This window comes from Lissotriton helveticus, chromosome 1_1 (assembly GCF_964261635.1).
Source record: "Lissotriton helveticus chromosome 1_1, aLisHel1.1, whole genome shotgun sequence".
Taxonomy (NCBI): Eukaryota; Metazoa; Chordata; class Amphibia; order Caudata; family Salamandridae; genus Lissotriton; species Lissotriton helveticus.
In genome coordinates, this window is record NC_136057.1 from 419381989 (window position 1) to 419401831 (window position 19843).

A 19843-nucleotide genomic window follows, 5' to 3' on the forward strand; every position below is an offset into this window, starting at 1 on the left:
CTTTGGCATGAAGTTGAGATGGCTTCTAAAGATCACTTCATCCCAATGGAATCCTTTATCCAGTGTAGTTTGAGCGTCTTTGATTTCACTAAGTGGCCTAAACTCGCATAAACTCAGCAAGTGCCGAAAGAAAAGTATTTTTGCTAAAGTATAGCTTAAGGTCACAGGAAGACAGGAGTCCGAAGAGTTTGCACTTTAATTGTACTAGCAATTAATCACACTGCACAGCATACCTACTGACAGGGAAAAACCAACTGAAGAAAACCAAGGAAGTGGAAGCTTGTTCTTTCATTGGATGACTGCAGGTAGTCAAGTCAAGTCAAGTCAGAATTTATATAGCGCACTACATACCCAGAGGGTCTCAAGGCGCTTGAGGAAGGGGGGGAGGTTTACCTATCGAATATCCAGGTTTTAAGCTGTTTTCTGAAGGCTAGGTGGTTTTGGGTAATGCGGAGGTAGATGGGAAGGGAATTCCAGGTTTTGGCCGCTAAGTAGGAGAAGGACCTTCCCCCCATGGTGGCTTTGTGGATGCGCGGCACAGCGGCGAGGGCTTGGTTGGACGAACGCAGTTGGCGGGTGGGAGTGTAGAAGGAAAGGCGCGTGTTGAGGCAATCAGGTCCAAAATCGTAGAGGGCTTTGTGTGCGTGGGTGAGGAGGCGGAACGTTATTCTTTTGTTGACGGGGAGCCAGTGAAGGTCTTTCAGGTGACCGGAGATGTGGTCTGTGCGGGGGATGTCTAGTATGAGTTTGGCTGAGGCGTTTTGGATGCGTTGGAGTTTTTTCAGCAGTATTGTGGTGGTGCCGCGGTAAAGGGTGTTTCCGTAGTCCAGACGGCTTGTAACCAGTGCGTGGGTGACCGTTTTTCTTGTTTCGGTTGGGATCCAGCGAAAAGATTTTTTGAGCATACGTAGGATGTTGAAGCATGATGATGAGACGGCGTTGATTTGTCTGGTCATTGAGAGAGAGGAGTCCAGGATGATGCCCAGGTTCCGTGCGTGGTCCGTCGGTATGGGAGCTTTTCCTAGGGCCAATGGCCACCAAGAGTCGTCCCAGGCGGAAGGGGATGCACCTAGGATGAGGACTTCCGTTTTGTCCGAGTTCAGTTTCGGGCGGCTGTGCTTCATCCACTCGGCTACTTCTTTCATCCCTTCATGAAGGTTGGTTTTGGCGGTGGTTGGGTCTTTGGTGAGTGAGAGGATCAGTTGAGTGTCATCAGCGTAGGAGATGATGTTGAGGTTGTGCTGACGTGCGATGGTTGCGAGGGGGCTCATGTAGACATTGAAGAGGGTAGGGCTGAGAGAAGATCCTTGTGGAACGCCGCAAATGACTTCGGTGGCCTCTGACTTAAAAGGGGGGAGGCGGACTCTCTGAGTTCTTCCAGTGAGGAACGAGATGATCCAGTCTAATGCTTTTCCTTGAATTCCGATGTTGCTGAGGCGTTGTATTAGGGTACTATGACATACTGTGTCGAATGCTGCGGAGAGGTCGAGGAGGATGAGGGCGACTGTGTCTCCATTGTCCAGTAGAGTTCGAATGTCGTCTGTTGCTGCGATGAGGGCGGTCTCGGTGCTGTGTTTGGCTCGGAAGCCAGACTGTGAGGAGTCGAGTGATTTGTTGGTTTCGAGGAAGGCGGCGAGCTGATTGTTGACGGCTTTCTCAATGACTTTGCAGGGAATGGGAGGAGCGAGATGGGGCGGTAATTTTTGAGTTTGGTGGGGTCAGCAGTGGGTTTCTTCAAAAGGGCGCCGAGTTCGGCGTGTTTCCATTTTTCTGGGAATGTGCCGGATTTGAGGGAGCAGTTGATGACGTCTCGGAGATGGGGTGCGATGATGGAGTCTGCTTTGTTGAAGATGTGATGGGGGCAAGGGTCTGTGGGGGATCCGGAGTGGATGGAGTTCATTAGGTGGATGGTGTCTTCTGTGGTGATTGGGTTCCAGTTGAGAAGGTTATTCAGGTGGGGTACAGGTACGGAGGTGAGAGGGGTTGACTGGTTTACGGGTTGGTTGTCAAAGCTGTTATGAATGTCGGCGATTTTGTCATGGAAGAAAGAGGCGAGGGAGTCGCAGGGGGCTTGAGAGGGGGTGATGTCGTTGGAGCTGGCGGAGGGGTTGGTGAATTCTTTGATGATGTTGAAAAGTTCCTTGCTGTTGTGGGTGTTGTTGTCTAGTCGGTCTTTGAGTGCTGATTTTTTGGCTGTCCGGATTAGTTGGTGGTGTTTGCGGGTGGCGTTTTTGAAGGCGGCTTGGGTGATAGTGTTTGGGTCTTTTTTCCAGGTTTTTTCAAGGGAGCGGCAGAGTTTCTTGGATTTCTTAAGGTCATCATTAAACCATGGGGCGTTCTTGCTTCCTAGCTTGATTTGATGTTTTTTTTAGGGGGGCTAGTTTGTCAGCGGTTTGGGTTAACCATTGTGAGAGGTTGATGGCGGCTTGGTTAGGGTTCGTTGAATAGGCAGGGGTTTTTTGGAGAAGTGATGTGGAGATTTGGTCGATTGTGATTTTGTTCCAATTTCTTCGCGGAGTTGGTTGAGGGTGGTTGTGGATCGTGGGCTTATTGTAAATGAAGTGGATGCAACTGTGGTCCGTCCAGTGGAGGGTTGTGGAGTGAGTGAAGGAGATGTGATTGCTGGAGGTGAAGATAGGGTCGAGTGTGTGTCCTGCATAGTGGGTGGGGGTGTTAACAACTTGTTTGAGGGAGGGTGGTAGTGTTCCTGTCGTTGTTCTTTTCCAGATGGAAATTGAGGTCTCCCAGCAGGATGTATTCTTCTGAGGGGAGGGCGTGTGGGGTGACGAAGTCAGTGATGTCTTCGCTAAATTGAGTGCGGGGTCCTGGGGGTCTGTAGAGGAGGGTGCCTCTGAGTGTGGTCTTGGGGTCGATGTGGATCTTGAAGTGGAGGTGTTCGGCGATAGCGAGGTTGTCTTCTGAGCTGGTTGAGATGCGGATGGTGTTCTTATGGACGATGGCGATGCCTCCTCCTGTTTGTTTGGTGCGGTCCTTACGGATGATCTTGAAAAGGATAGAAAAGGATTACACTGGCCTGTTGTATTGCTATTAATCAGGATTAGCATAATCTTTGTGGACACAGTCAATGAATAAGTAACACCACTGATCTTTCTATTTGCTTTTGTACTGGGATATAGTGGATGGCATTCTAGGAGTCACTAGAACAATATAGCATTCGAATAAAAAACTAAAATCTGCAAGTTTTAGTTTCTCAGGAACCATGCTCTGAAGATGTGTAATTTTAGTAAGCAACAGAGGTGGCTCATTTCGTATCTCAATAGAAATTCTATATTTTGTGGAAAAGGAATGGCACTAGCTGACCGTTCCTAAAGAAGATGAGTAAGCTACTGCAAATGTTCCTGTATGATCTCTTTGACCTTATGGAAAATTTACATAATTAACAGGATTGGGTTAAAGATAAAGAGGAACTCCTTGACCAGTTGACTATGGATTGTCAATACTCGAAAGGTTAGGAATTATGATGAAGAGTCTTTGATGTAGGAGTAGCAATACCTGTTACTACAGCCTTCTAAAATCAAGGAGTGGAGCTAATTAAGTAGTACAGCTTTGGATGAGTAATGAAAAGGATGAGTTTAATTCACTAACCTGTTACCAGAGGACACCCATGAAAGAGGAGAATGTAGACCTGAGGGCAGCAAGTCAGAACCGCTTCGACAGCTTCATCTGTCAGGTTTACACAACGGCCCATGTGAATCTCCTGTGAAGGTAAAAATGCATAAATAGAACGCTCTTGCAAATATGTAAATTAATTTAAACATTGATTTTGCTTTTTAATATGGACGAACAAGCCAATACGTTCTTCAGAATTTCCTACCTACATATGACATTTAGATAGCCTATAACCTCTTGCTTTACACTTTCTAACTCAGTGTATTTACTCATTGTTACTGCCCTCAATCATCTCTCTGACATTGTTTTATGTATTTATTATGAATTTCTTTCCCTTAAGAACAAGAAACATTCTTCCCTACTACAATGTCTTGCAGCTGGTTCTATGTTTCTTCATTGTATCTTTTATGCTTTTTACGGTATATACTTTGTTCACCCACTCATATGTTTTTAAAATAGTGAGCCTCTGCTCATATAGAATTATAGTTTTAACAATGGACTTATTTCATAGACTTAACTAGTGATGAAAGCAGTGATAACACAATTTTTCGTTTCCAGTCCCCTGTCCTAACAAAGAACTAATCGCTCAAGTGTATTTCTTGAGCAGTGGTATCTTCAACAAGTTCACACCCATTTTGGAAAACTCGAGCAGGGAATCTCCAGAATTATTTTCATCTTTATTGTTCCCAAACACAGTACAGCGGCACAGATTCTGGTCTATATTTTGTAGCCCATTCTATGTTTCAGATTACTGCCCACTTATTGAAGGTAAGGCAGATCCACCTTCCCCTCAATGCATTAAATGGACAACCATGAAGATATCATACCCTCCCTAACATATAGTGACTAACTAGGAAGGAGTGTTACGAAGCTTAAGGGATCTGTATCATGAGGAAGGCCTTCGACCCTGTTGGGTGATATAAGAGGCAGAAACATGTCAGTACAAGCAGACAGGGTAATGGATTCGTAGGTTTTCACATATACCCATTTAGAATGGCTGTTTCTGTGCTACCAAGTCAAGAACTGAAAACCTTCATTAAAACAAATGAAGTGGTGTCTTTTTCAAATGTTGTTTTCTTTGCTAGTGTAAATTCATTTATGAACTGCACATATACTATTTAGAGTGCCGGGGTCCAGCTTTTCGAGTTTTTAATCCTACTAAGAGGGACCTATATTAAATATATGGTGGGTGTCACCTTAGGTCGTTTTCATTTTATTTGTTCTCTGCACTTGGGATCCCAAGTATGAAATAATTTTGTTTCATAATCCTTTAACGTAAATGTTGTAGTTATTTCTGGATAGATGACAAGGTGTAGCCAAGTGGTATTATCATGTAGAGGTTTATTTGTAGTCCATAGTTGTTCCATAGAAGATCTTAAGAAGGTAACTTAGTTGGAAAAGGGAATCCCACCAGGAGCTGCATGACCGCTGCAAAGCCCACTCTCTCCAACTGTCATTCTCCCTCACTAGCAAGCACTCTCACATTCCAATCACACTGTCATCAGGCATTCTGACATTCCACACACACAACTCATTCATCCTTGCTGAGCAGCTGTCTGAGAGGATGTACTAAGATAAATTAGATTACTACATATCCTCTTCCCTTAGAGTGAACAAACAATAAAGATTGCAATAATGCACCAATACAAAGATAAATGATGAACAAGATACATAGTGCATTATACATCTAAAGTTATAGATGAAAATTTACAATCACACTGTCATCAGGCATTCTGACATTCCACACACACAACTCATTCATCCTTGCTGAGCAGCTGTCTGAGAGGATGTACTAAGATAAATTAGATTACTACAGTAAACCATAGCGCTTCCCCCTGAGAGTTGGATTGCACAAGGGTGTGTCAGCGGCCCTATGATGAAGCATGCCACTATCTAGTGGGTGAGGACAATCAAAAACCCATAGGGTTTTCCCTAATTGACTGGAGGGTTGTCGATTACTTTGGATACTTGTGGCCAGGAACTAAGTTGGCCTGTCTTTTGTTGCCCTCCTCCCCACTTTTCAGGGTCTCCCCCTAGTGTACGTGTAGTTTAATTTATTATGTGTCCTTCTCGTTGTGTGAGTTATATATCAACATATGATCTCCAGACAAATCTCACAGATAGAAGATGCTATGATTATATCTCAGGACTCTGGACCAACTGGGCGAAAATAAGTATTTTTTAGTGCAAAGCAGTGATCACGCCATTGAACAGATTACAGACCTAACGCTCCGTTCTCGTGATTGCATAAGGGCTTTCTGATACTTGTGAATGTTCATAGTCAGTTCATAGTCGGAACGGAGTCTCAGAGCTTAGCAGGCTATATTGCCCTACTGATAATACATTGAAGGCTGTTCATCTGAGACAATGGTATTCGTAAAGTACCTGTTACTAAATGCAACAAATCAATGTTTGATGGAGTGGAAAATGGCTAATGTTTTTTTCTTATTACTGAACATGCCAATTTGTCATCGTTAAGGACTGGGTCTTTAGGTCTCACTTTGACCCGGCTTACAGAAGCAAAATGTGTGCACTCACCACTCAACTTTAGTTATGGAAGGAACCCCCCAGTCTATGCTCCGTCTTCCCTCCTGCCACTTTGGCAGTGCCTAGGACCTAGAGGGTCTCCCTAGCAGCGAGTGGATGGCAGAATAAAATGACAAAGTAGACTGCACTATAGGCTGGCTCATATCTGCCCCCTGCTGATGCCCCGAATGGGCTTAAAGGTTAAGACACATTGGGGCCTACACCCTGGGGGTTGTTACCAGTTACAATTGCATGCACGTAGATCACTATGGCAATATTAACTGACAAAAAATCTCTAGTCTCTACAAAACCTTAATCATTACTACACCTGATACTTTTACAAGTTTGAGAGCTTCCTGGGAGAACGATGTGACGACCCTGGATGAGGAAGACTCTGCATACAGCTGATGTGGCCCTCTAGGAGGTGGTGAGCCTATCCAAATTCAGAGCATTTTAATTTCATTACATACACCGGGTATACCGTATATGTAGCTATGACATGAATATAGCATATAACTCCTCTCCAATGTATTTACTGTGCCAAGTAGTGGAGGGGTGACTTCTACCATACAGTCCTGAGGCTGCAATGTGGTACTAACATTCTGTGATGGGGTGGCCAAAACAGTCGTCTGTTTCAACCTCAGTGCCGTATCCCCTGGCACTGCTGAACATCCTCAGGGTTCTTGATATCAACAGATACATACAAGCTTTAGTCCATTTGGACCTGGTCCTGACTAAGAGGGATAATGCCAAAAACAGCTGAGCGGCAAAGGCTGCAGGACTCAAAAGATGGATGTCTGGGATGGATTAATGCACGTCTTTGGAGGCCACAATCCACAAAGCCTGTGAATGCCCTCAGTAACATCAGAAGATTTGGAGGCCATGGATGGCGTTTCTGGAGATCGGAATTTGGTTCTGTTGCAATGTGTTATCTAAAATTGTAACCTCGCCCCTCTGACTGCCAAACCACTAGACATGCTCTCTAGTTATCAGGTTGTATCGGCCATCTTGAAAGTCTTAGTTATTGTTATTTCCTTTGTTGTGCCCCTTCTGGAAATGTCAATATTATAGTTTATTAAAAAAGAAAGAAAACATTGACCAATGAGATTGCTCTGCTTTCTTGACACTCCTTTGATAAATACGCAGCTGCAAACACATACAACTTAACCATAATTCCTTTTGGGAAGCACGTGGAGCAGCTTAGGTGATCTTTTTATACCAGCAGAAAGAAGGCAGTAAAATCTGTTTTTTTTTCAAAAAGACTTCCAGAGTCTCGTGAGTTTTTGATGGTGTGGTTTTAAGAGCACTACATTTTAACTCACGGGGTCACACTCTGACTCACGGGGTCACACTCTGCGACTCTGGGCAATAGCTTGCTTAATCTCCACTACGGCCCCTCGCGGCGGGATGCCTGGCTTTCACCTTGTGGATACCCTGCCGGTGTATCTCACAGGGGAATACCAGGTCGGGTTCCCTAAGCGAGCGCTTAGATACCGTGTTGGTGATTTGCGCTATATAAATACATGTACATTTACATTTACATTTAACTTGAAACTTCACTGCATGCTCCTGACAAACAAGTTACTTACCTTTGGTGACGCTCTTTCTGGTAGAGACTAACAGCAGATTCCGCTCCTTTTGATATTCCTCTAGGTGTCAGGATGGATCCAGATAATATTAAGTAGGCAGACCAGCAGTTCAGCATCAATATCACTCCATGCCAGAAGTGACGTGCGCAGGCCTATATCAGAGTCACTCATGCGAGCTGACATCCGTTGTTTTCTGACTTGTCCACACCCGCAGATGCAGAGCCAAAATCTGATTAGCTGTGACCAGTGTAGAGAAATCTAATGTGGGCTCTTTTTAGGTGGAAAAGAGTCCAGTTCACAGAACACACAGGAATACAGAGTTGGTGAGGAATTTAGTTTCTTCTCGCCTTTTCGGTGTCCCAGGCAATCCAATAAAAAGCTGATAGTCCACTCGGTGTTACAATCGGTGTAAAAGCTGAAACCTGTTTTTGCATCCAGCCAATGTAATCTCTACTCCTCCTCAAAGAGGTGAGGTGCAGCAAAGAATGTTAGAAGGGCGATAGTTTCCCCAAACGTGCAAAGGAGTCACTAGCTTGAGCAAAAAGGAGGCACACGTCCTAAGAACCACTTTGTCTGGGTAGATATTAGTGTAAGGAGAGTTAATAGAGAGGGCCTATATCTCGCTCACCCTCGGTGCCGAGGTTACAGTCAACCGAAAGACCCTCTTGAGGGCAAGCAACCTAAGGGGACAGCTGTGCATAGGTTTGAAGAGAAAACGCATGAGAAAAGTCAAAAGGAAATGCAAGTCCTATTGGGGCATAATAAAAGCAGAGATCCTCCAACGGGGCAGCCTGAACGGAGGACAGAAGCACATGCTTAGGAGTTCGAGATACCATAATCTCTGTGCCCAATCCGGAGCCACTAAAATGACTTAGAACCGGTTGTTCCTGATCATCTTCAGAATTCAGGGCAAGAGAGGTATCGGTGAGAAGGTGTACAGGAGTCCTGAGTTCCACTATAAGCAAAATTAATCTCTTATCGAGAGCTGTTTTAGCAACTTCCGTTGTGTAGAAGTGCTGACATTATGGGTTCTCAGCTGTGGCGAATGGATCAGCCAAGGTTCCCCACATTCCCGGAAGAGACCTTGCACCACCTCCAACTGTAACGGTCATTTGTGATCCACAATACATCGTTGGCTGAGTTTGCTGCTCTGGCGTACACAGAGCCCGTCAGATGTTGTACGACCAGGAAAATAACCTGGCGTCCCAGCCACATCTGGAGCCTCTTGGCACAGAGGCCATGACCCCATTCGGCCTGTTTATTGCAGTACCACATGGCAGTGGTCTTCTCTGTGAACACAAACCATCCTCTCTTTTATGGATGATAGGAAGGCTTGCAACACCATGTCAATGGTAAGTAACATGTCCATCTGATAGAGACATCTAGCTGCAGATTTCTTATCTTTGAACAGACACCCAAGCAATACCATCCCCAGAGAAGGGACTGTGGACAAGTTTAGACCAAGAAGTCCTGCAGGACAGATCAGCCAAAAAGGCCATTCCTGGGGACTTGACATTCTAGGCAGCAGTTCTTGGTAAACGTATGCAGGTATGTTGCTGCCCTAAAACTGTTGAGGACTGCAACTCCACGTTGCAATGCCATAGTAGCAGCCTTAGCTCTGGTGGAATGAGCCCTTAAACATTCAGGAGGCTGCTTTTTGGCCAAAGGGTTGGACATTTGTATGCAGAGGACTACCCATCGCGAGATAGTCCACTTCTGCACCGCACAAGCTTTCTTTGATCCAACGTACACCACAAAGAGTTGGTCGCCCACCCGGGACTCTTTAGGGGCAGTCAATGTAGAACAACAACGCTCTTTTTGGGTCCAGACAGTAGAGTTGATCCTCTTATTTAGAGGGGTGCGGAAGAGAGTAGGAAGTGGGCAAGGTGACAGATAGCCCCACATGGAATGGTGCTACCACTTCCGGTAAGCCAGAGGCCCTAGTGCGAAGCACCAACTTATCAAGGATAATAGCCAGGTAAGGAGGCTTGGATGACAGAGCCTGCAATTCGCTCACCCTCCTGGAAGATGTAATTGCCACTAAAAAGGCTTATTTGATAGTAGGCAGCCGGAAGGGGCAATTGTGCAGAGGTTCAAGTGGAGTGCACATTAGAAAGGTGAGAACCAAATTAAGGTCCCACTGAGGCATAATGAAAGGAGAAGGTGGGAACATATGTTCAAGTCTATTTACAATGGGACATTTGAATAAATAGGGTTGGTCCGGCAGCCTCACGAAGGCAGAAAGGGCTGAAAGGTACCATTTGAGAGTGCCCAGTGCACAGCCCTGCTGGGCAAGGGACAAAATGAAAACCAAACGTAAGAAAGGGAAGCAGAAGCCGAAAATAGACCTTTCTGTACAATATTTTACAAATTTATGCCACCGACAGGCGTACACGGTCTTGGTAGAGGGATGCCTGGCTGCTAAAATTACATTACAGACTACGGAGGAAGATCGAATGCTATCAACTGCCGCCACTCTATTTCCATGCAAGGAGGCATAGAGTTGATCGGTTCGGGTGGAGGATCCTCCCCTGCAGCTGCAACAGAAGATCCTTCCGAAGGGGCAGCCTGATCGGAGGATCGATGCCCAGTTGGAGACGCAAGGGATACCAGACTCTCCGTGCCCAGTCCGGAACCACAAGAATGACTTGGGCCCGGTTGCTCCTGATCTTCTTGAGCATTCTGGACTGGAGTGGTATTGGCAGAAAAGCGTATAGGAGGCCTGAGCTCCACTCAAGACAAATAGCGTCTACGAGCAAGCACCTCCTTGAAAACTCCAGCATGCAACACTGCAGCGACCCCTGACCCCACCAGGTAGGTCGCTCCCCCTCCACACAGCACCGCCTGTGTCTCCCTGCCCCAGCTGCTGCTGCTGAGGACGTTCAAGGCCCTCCACCACCCGCAGGCTACCACCTGCGCCTCATTCCTGGTGGCCAGTGGTAGGCCGTAGGTAGGTTTGTTCTTCCTCCGCTTTATTGCTTTTATTGTATTGCCTGTATTTTCATTGTTGTGTCTGTGACTGCTGTTGTCTGTCTTCCCCCGCTGCCTGTACGTGGTCCGTGCCCCTTTTTCTTCCCTCTGTTCGCCTCGCTGTCCCCGTGCTCTCTCTGCCCGGTCTTTCCTTCTGTACCCCTCGCTGTCCCCGTGTCTCTGCCCGGTTATCCCTTCTGTTCCCCTCGCTGCCCCCGTGTCTCTCTGCCCGTTCTGCCCTCTGTTCCACTCGTTTTTCTCTCGTTTTTTGTGCCTTTCTGCCCTCTGTTCCATTCGTTTTCCCTCGTTTTTGTGCCCTTCTGCCCTCTGTTCCACTATTTTTTTTGTGCCCTTCTGCCCTCTGTGCCACTTGTTTTTCCATAGTTTTTTGTGCCTTTCTTTCCTCTGTTCCACTCGTTTTTCACTCGTTTTTTTGTGCCCTTCTGCCCTCTGTGCCACTTGTTTTACCCTCGATTTTTGTGCCCCTTTTCCTTCTGTAACCTTCGTTGTCCCTCACCGCCCTCGAGGCTGCGTCCCCGCCCCAGTGACTGCCCACTGCCCATTCGCTCTTCCCGCCTCCCAGCTGCTCCTCCCTCCCACTTCCATATATGGCAGACGCTGCGCGGCCGCGCCTAAGGCGAGCTCGTCTGCACCCGTCCGTGCCTGGACCGCCCCCAGTGCCAGAACCCATCCCCTGCACCTGCCACGACTACCGCCGCCACTATGACGCCAGCAGTCGGCACGCTCTAAACTCCGGACGGAGCCACACCTGCTTGAAGGCCGCCCCAAAACGCACACAGGACCCCTTCACCTGCCGGAACTGCAGCTACAGCAGCCTCAGAGCCGACGAACCACCCGCCAAGAAAGACCCCAACCACCTCCGATGCATACTACTGAACACCCGCTCCGCATGCAAGCATGCCGTCGAGCTCTGGGACCTGCTCAACACAACATCCCCGGACGTCGCCTTCCTGACAGAGACCTGGTTTAACGACTACTCCGCACCAGGCATCGCCATAGCCATCCCAGACGGCTAAAATCACCCGCAGAGACCGCACCAACGGAGTCGGAGGAGGAATCGCCATCGTCCACAAGAACAGCATCGGGGTCTTGACTAGCACCACCGACGCGCTCAGCACCGCTGAACACATGCATTTCCAGATCCACACAGACCCTAATTCCACCCTCAGAGGGACCCTCATCTACCGACCCCGGACCCTGCCCCCAGTTCAGCGACTCCATTGCCGACTTCATCAGCACACACGTCCTGACCTCCACGACTACATCCTCCTCGGAGACCTGAACTTTCACCTTGAGAACAACAACAACTCCACAACCCTGATCGATAACCTCGCCAACCTCGGACTGAAGCAACTCGTCACAATGCCCACCCACTCCGCCGGCCACACGCTCGACCCAGTCTTCTCCTTAAGCCCATACGTCTCCATCAGCCACACCACCAAACTCCTCCTGATCGACCACCGCTGCATCCACTTCGCCTTCCAGAAACCCACCACCGCACCCAACAGATCCCCGCCGCTGCTGGAGCAAAATCACTGAAGACCAACTACACGCAAACCTCGCTCTCAGCCCACCCACCGACCCCTCCAACACCGACGACACTGCCCACAGCCTCAGACGCAGGATCGAGGACTGCGCCAACACCCTCGCCCCGCTGAAGAAACCCCCCCCACAGAAACACCAGCAAGGGGGCCAGCTGGTTCACCCCAGAACTCCTAGCCTCCAAGAAAGCCTGCCGGAAACTAAAGAAATGGCACAGTCAACAAACTCCGGACAGCCACGCAGCACACAAGGATGCCATCCGCAACCACCTCATCAGGGTGGCCAAGAGGACCTCCTTCAAAGCCTGCCTCGACAACAACACACACAATAGCAAGGAGCTCTTCAACATCGTGAAGGAACTCTCCAACCCCAGCTCCAACACCAACGACATCCCGCCGTCGCAAGCCCTGTGCGACTCCCTCGTCACCTTCTTCCACCGCAAGATAGCAGACATCCACAACAGCTTCAACACCCAGACAGCCCCAACAGACAGCAACATAACAGACCCTCCGTACACTATTGATCACAACCCCCTGCTAGCCTGGGCCAGCGTGAGCATCGATGATACCATCAAGACCATGCGCTCAATCCACTCCGGTTCTCCGTCGGACCCATTCCAGCACCACGTCTTCAACAGAGCAAGCAGCACCATCGCACCCCATCCGCGCAACGTCATCAATCTCTCCCTCAAGACCGCGACCTTCCCAGAGATCTGGAAACACGCCGAGATCAACGCCCTACTCAAAAAACCTAAGGCAGACCCAAGAGACCTAAAGGACATCCGGCCCATCTCTCTGCTCCCCTTCCCGGCCAAGGTCATCGAGAAAACGGTCAACAGACAGCTAACCCCATACCTCGAAGAAAACAGAATCCTGGACCCTTCCCAGTCAGGGTTCCGCAGCAACCACAGCACCGAGACTGCCCTCATCGCTGCCACCGACATCAGGACCCTGCTGGACAACGGCGAGATCACAGCACTCATCCTCCTAGACCTCTCTGCCGCCTTCGACACCGTCTGCCACTGCACACTACGCGCACGCCTCCACACCGCAGGGATCCGAGACGAGGCTCTGGATTGGACCACCTCCTTCCTCTCCGGCAGAACCTAGAGCATCCGCCTCCCCGCATTCCGTTCCAAAGCCTCCGAGATCCTCTGCGGCTTACCCCAGGGATCATCCCTCAGCCCGACGCTGTTCAACATTTACATGGCCCCGCTCGCACACGTAGCCCGACAGCACGACCTCAACATAATCTACCCCGACGACACTCAGCTGATCCTCTACCTCACCAAGGACCCCATCACAGCCAAAACCAACCTCCACGAAGGAATGAAGGCCGTCGCCGACTGGATGAAGACCAGCCGTCTGAAGCTGAACTCGGACAAGACTGAGGTCCTCATCCTTGGCTCCAACCCTTCAGCCTGGGACGACTCCTGGTGGCCGATGGCACGGGGGGCAGCCCCGACACCCACTGACCACACACGCAACCTGGGAATCATTCTTGACTCAACGCTCTCAATGACCAAGCAAGTCAACGCCGTCTCCTCCACCTGCTTCAACACCCTCCGCATGCTCCGCAAGATCTACAGATGGATCCAGACAGATACAAGAAAGACAGTCGCCCAGGCCCTCAGCAGCAGACTCGACTAGGGAAATGCCCTCTACGCGGGAGCCCCACCAAGCTCCTCAAACGACTATAATGCATCCAAAACCCCTCCGCACGACTGATCCTCGATGTACCACGCCACGGCCACATTGTTAAAACCAGGTCAGGGACAATCAATATTTGCCCGGCGGTATCGCCTCTTTAACCCACGAAATATTAATCAATGAAGAGGCAGGCGCTGGAGACTGGAAAGCAGGAAACAAGGTTTATTCTCTCCGGAGGAGAACACATCAGTTCAGACAGCCAGTATCGTCACGAGGTGCTCTAACCGCATCTCTGAGGCCTGGCCTCTTATACACATTTTCATCATCTTTATTGTAGGTAACACATCTTTGCAAGGCTTTGAAGTATGAAAGGACATCCTCTGAATCTCCCCTTCAGGCCCGTTCCCACACACATTTACAGTTGAAGTCCCCACCCCGGTCACAACAGGTGATGATTATCGCGCAGCTGGACATTCCGCCGATTCACGGAATGTGGGGGTTTGATCGGATCTCATAGGGTGGGGGCTTTGATCAACTCGAGGGTCCTTTGATGAGGGAAGCTTCCTACTGTACGGGGGGGGCAATAAACAGTATCCGCAGAGCTAGGTGGCGGCCTGGGAACGAGGAAGACAAACGGGCACACAGGAAAGGGGGGTTTGTATCAAAAGGGCCTGGGACCATGAAAGGAATGGAGGGAGGTGTCGCGCTGGGAACAGGATGGGGTTCTGAGGCAGAGCTGCGCTGAAGAGGGGTTTATGACCCAAGGCATGTGCGAGCGGGGGTTGTCAGCGTGCGGGCTTTGTGAGGGCGAAGGGCTATGCTGGGGGCCAGTGGCGTGCAGAGGGTGGTTCTGATCGAGGCACCTAAAATGGCGGGTGCGCACGACAAAAAGTGTGGCATCAGGGGAAAAGGCAAGATGGCGCAGATAATGTTTACCAAACCGTACTAATTTTCCACAGTCCTCCCTTTAACATATCCAAGACATCTTGCTGGCCTATTTCCTATCCATGTCTACGGTGGTGGTCATAAGTAAAAAGCAGGAGCCCAGGTGAAGGAGCTATAAACATTACATTTAAAATCTTTCGTCTTAGGAGGCGGGTCTATCGATAAAACTCGTTTGCAGGAAAGTCATAGTAATGCAATGTCGGACAGAAACGATCCTGTAGTGAGAGCATTGAGTACATTTCATAGAAGCTTATAATCATTCGGAATGTGAACTGATAGGTTATTACATATGTAAGTTCTGTTCATATTTGGTTGGAGTATAATCAATACAATGGTGGCTGGGAGAGAAATGAGACATAGTAAAAACGATAATTAAGGGTGTCATTGTTCGAAGTTAGTGAGTTCTCAGCATTCTTTGTCGTCTTCCGTTGGCACTGTGGAGCACCGGCGGTGGAGCTATGGGTCCAGCTCTATTCTAGGTCCCGCGTTGCAGGGCATGACCTTTTCCTCGCTTTTCTGGTCAAAAAGGTCCTTTTCGCCCTGTGTCCTTTCGAGTTGATTGTCAAAAAGTTCAGGTAGAAGAAGGGTGTGTGTGAGTAGTCCTTAGGGCAGGTCGGAGGAAAAAGGGGGATGGAGCAGGGCCAGATCGGGAACAGACCAGGGGGGACGGAAAATTCCAGGTAGGCGGGCTCATGACCGAGTTCAGAGAGCGGGGACTTTTCGGCACACGTTGAACATCGAGCAGGGGCATCAGGTCAGCCCTTTCCTCTCATTTTGTCGGAAACAGTGCCTTGTCCTGCAACTCCTTACTGTCGCGGTCTCGCCTTGGCCAATGTCGCAGATGTTCCACGGTCTGTAGTCAGGCCGCGTGCTCCCACATCCGGTCTCTTTCTCCTTCGACAGTGGTACCCTTAAATGAGTTTGAAAAGACAGTCTTTAGAGAATTGGCAGAGGAAGGTAATCACATAAGTCTATTTCTCTCCCAGCTCCAAGCAATGAGAAACATCCGTTACATTGGGGTTCATAACCAACATATAAATAATTGATGATGGGCTTGTTGGATTTCCTATAACTTTCCTTCGTAACTATTTCTCTGGTGTTTGTTGGTGTTACATTCATTGTCGTGGTACGAGATCTGGTACCTTTTCATTGCATTTTGTTTATTATAGTTACGTCAGTTCTTCTGACAGAGACCCACCTTCCTAGTACGAGCCTTACAAAGCTATACCGTTCTCCAGGGCTTTATATTTTACGAAAAAGTGCAACGTGCTATCACCATGGTCTGATAGGTATCTTTCTGAGGGACGAACATAGGCTAAACATTTTTCATTCTATCAATGCATCCTGCCTTCCAGCTAAACATTTTACTTTCAACAGGGTTCATTGCAACGATTCCTTCACTTCGGTCTAATCTTAACTTTGCAAACATCATTCTAGTTCCTACATAGCCTCTTACAACCTGACTACTTAATTAAAAACCGGGGTTTTATGGAAAACAACTAGGGACATGGCAAACTGTGGTAAGGGACCATCGTCTTGCTTTGTGTCATAAGGGCGTTATTTAGCAGAAGGCCACAGTTCAGTTGGTAAGCGTTCAGTGACATTTCTCGAATTCTAAACTCTGTAGCTTGCTTATCAACAAATCATTTCTAGGAACAACGGCTGGCCTGCGTTAGTCGTAAGTCGACCCATCTCTTGCAACCGGGGGCAAGGGACATTTTTAAAAAAATCTCGTCTGGGGCAGCTGATACAAAACTGGGGACGTTCTGGGAAGATGGGGATGTTTCGATCACCTTTACTGTTTGGGGATTGCGACAGTTCGGGACGGGGGAGGTCGCGTTATCTGAGGCATTTTTTTTTTTCATAGAAGCCGCTGACATGTAGTTCCCTTATTACGGGTCAGATTAGGGAACCTCAGTCGTCTTACCTGTCCTTTCCCTTATGGCCAATTCTCGGTTTCATCAATTTTTAGCAGAAAGGAGAGGTAGTGACACGGTATCAGGGTGATTTTATTTAAGACAAATTTTGTGCAAATACTTGCGGTATTTGGAGCCAATTGGGTGGTGCACTAGGGGTGGCGGTTTGCCAATTTAGGTGCTAGTCGTTCGGAAGAGTGAGAGAGAGAGAGAGAGAGAGAGAGAGAGAGAGAGAGTGAGAGAGAGAGAGAGAGTGAGAGAGAGAGAGTGAGAGAGAGAGAGAGAGAGAGAGAGAGAGAGAGAGAGAGAGAGAGAGAGAGAGAGAGAGAGAGAGAGAGAGAGAGAGAGAGAGAGAGAGAGAGAGAGAGAGAGAGAGATGTGCAACAATAGGCTAAATAGTACACATGCGATATTGGGGGCGGCAGTTTATTAAGGTAGGCTATTCAGCGCATTACACAACATAAGACATTACGGGTCCGTGTTAGAATTTCGAAAGCATGCAGTTTGGGATGGACGAGCATTAGGCCGGGTACAGGGGACATGCATTGAGTAAAAAGGGCACCATTGTGTCGCACTTCTTGCATTCTTGGTCCTTTGACCAGTTGAGTCAACGCTTCAGTCACACAAAAACATTCTCTCATAGTTTCAGACATACGTGACATGTGTCCATTCACGCAACACGGATTAGGGGTGATCGTGTTTCATCATATCATACAACTTATTGTCTCTTTCGTTACAAGAGCAGTTTTGTGGGTGTGCTTAGGTGCCATCTGGCAGCGTTAGTCCGCGTCGTGTATCAGACATGGCGAGGCTTCAGATCTTCACCATACCTCGGCCGTGATTCCAATGTAACCTGTAGAGGGAGGAAGAGAGGGGAAGGGAGGGGGACACCATTCGAGCATATCAAATGCATGGGTATGAAAGTCCTTTACTTACCTCATACTCGTCTTATCTCCTCGGGATAGAATCCCTGGGGTTTTGATTTCTGGAACCAGGGGGGGGCAGTGTGTCCTTATAGGCCGTGTGTAGGGAAACGTTAGAAAATCAGAAGCACTTAGTGGGGCATCTAGTTGGTAGATGTATCTAGCTATCGGGGTCCTTAAATCTTTTTCAACGCTGTGATGTTCTAAGGCTTATCAGTTCTTCGGTCAACTCTGTTCCCTAGTACCTTTGAGTGCCGTACCTTTATAACATTCTATCATTTACACCGCTTCACTTTACCCATCCTCGGAAGTCGAGGTCCTTCTCCATGCGTTAGTTCCTGAGCCAGTCGCATATTTGGAGGCAGAGTACCGTGTCTTAGATTCGATCCTCCATCCGGGGCTGGGCAACCATCTTCTAATAACCTTAAAGAGAGAGCAAAGCAGGGTGCACAGAAAAACTCTCCCGCTGATCCCACATTTTAAAAAAAGCATGCAATACCTGTTCATAGTTTGGAAAACCTTTATTTGCACAATCGTTCAGCATGTAGATATGAGGGTGCAATCGTATTTGGCCGGACACGGCGATGGCTGAAGTACGTACAGTAAGGGGGCTATTTTGCAGCATTAAAAAACATTAAAAAGGTTTTATTTTGTCATTTTGCAGGAAACTAAAAAGGTCTATCGAAAGGTGAGGGATCAAGGGGCATTTATTTCATAATCGGAAGCACAGTCAGACTAGTTGCAATCAGATTTCCTATATGCATACCGTGGGCGTGTGTCACCAGCGAGGTGATGTATCGGCTACAATAATATCATAATAAATCGTACATTGAAAACAACATTCTTCACGGGGTCCTTTTAGATGTTCGTCGAGTGAACCCTCCCTCGTTTTCATCAAGTGTACAAAGGATCATATATATATATATCTCAGAACATTCGAGTCTTTTTAGCTAAAAAACACCACGAGGCGTTCGTAAGTTCTCATTGATACCGGCGCCATTTTGGGCGGGGCCGGGTTAGTCCGGAAGTAGCATCAGGGACAAAATTTTTCCTACAACCGGCGGTTGGACCAGAGTCCTTTTCGGCAGTTCAGAAACTCGTGCTAACAGAAGGGGTGGCTATGTCGTGGTTATTTCGTTGGCGACCAAGGCAGTTGTTCCTCACCGGAAGCCTGCAGGGGCCGAGGGCTCCGGGGACTTTTGTAGAATCTTCAAGGCTGTGAAGATGCTGCCGGAGGTGGGGGCTCGTGCCCCGGTGGGCAAGCGTCCGAGTTACATTGCTGGTCAAAGTTACTCTAGCGGCCTAGACCCGCCTTCCAGGGGGCCCAGACACCATTTTGAGGCCCTGCAGCAGCCGCCCTTCGTCGAGTCTGCAAGAGTGGAAGAGATCTTTTTGGGGGTGAAAGAAATGGAACTCCGTGTCGTGGGAGCAGGACATTCGGCTAGGGTGCAGCTGTGGTGCCCCCACCTGGGGGGCGAGGGAGACTCGTTCGCGCCGTCTCCCTCTCCCGGTGCACTCCACGCTGCCCTCTTTCATGGGCATGCATGATGGCCACTCTACATCCCGTGCTCCACAAGTCCCATGTCCTGTGCTGCGGAAGTATGGCCGCCTGCAGTGCATGTCCCGTGCTGCGGAAGTATGGCCACCTGCGGCGTATGTCCTGTACTGCGGAAGTATGGCCACCGTTGCATGTTCTGTGCTGCGCAAATATGGGCGCCACCATTGCATGTTCGGTGCTGCGCAGGTATGGGCGCCACCGCTGCATGTTCTGTGCTGCGCAGGTATGGGCGCCGCTGTTGTATGTTCGGTGCTGCGTAGGTATGGGCGCCACCGCTGGAGGATTTCGGCGCCGGGCCGGGGGCTGGGAAACCTCCTATCCGGGGAGGTGGGAGAGGCCCGTTCGCGTCGCCTCTCCCTCCCAGCCCACCCTGTACCAATTTCAGCAGAGGTATTTGTGATGGCCGGACCGTGGCTGGGAAGCCTCCTATCCAAGGAGGTGGGAGAGGCCCGTCTGCGTCGCCTCTCCCTCCCGGCCCAACCTGGACTAATTTCAGCTGAGGGATTTGTGATGGCCGGATTGGGGCTGGGAGCCTCCTATCCGAGGAGGTCGGAGAGGCCCGTCCGCGTCGCCT

At 48.8% G+C, this 19843-nt stretch overlaps 1 protein-coding gene across 8 annotated transcripts in view; it reads right to left on the reverse strand.

Moving 5' to 3' along the window:
- Positions 1 to 19843, reverse strand: part of AMN1 (antagonist of mitotic exit network 1 homolog) — an 851867-nt gene that overhangs the window by 33532 nt on the left and 798492 nt on the right. For all 8 annotated transcript variants that reach the window (XM_078673783.1, XM_078673782.1, XM_078673780.1 and 5 more), the window contains one exon: positions 3607 to 3718. In XM_078673783.1, the coding sequence (XP_078529909.1) occupies positions 3607 to 3718 (112 nt within the window). The remainder of the gene's footprint in view (positions 1 to 3606; positions 3719 to 19843) is intronic.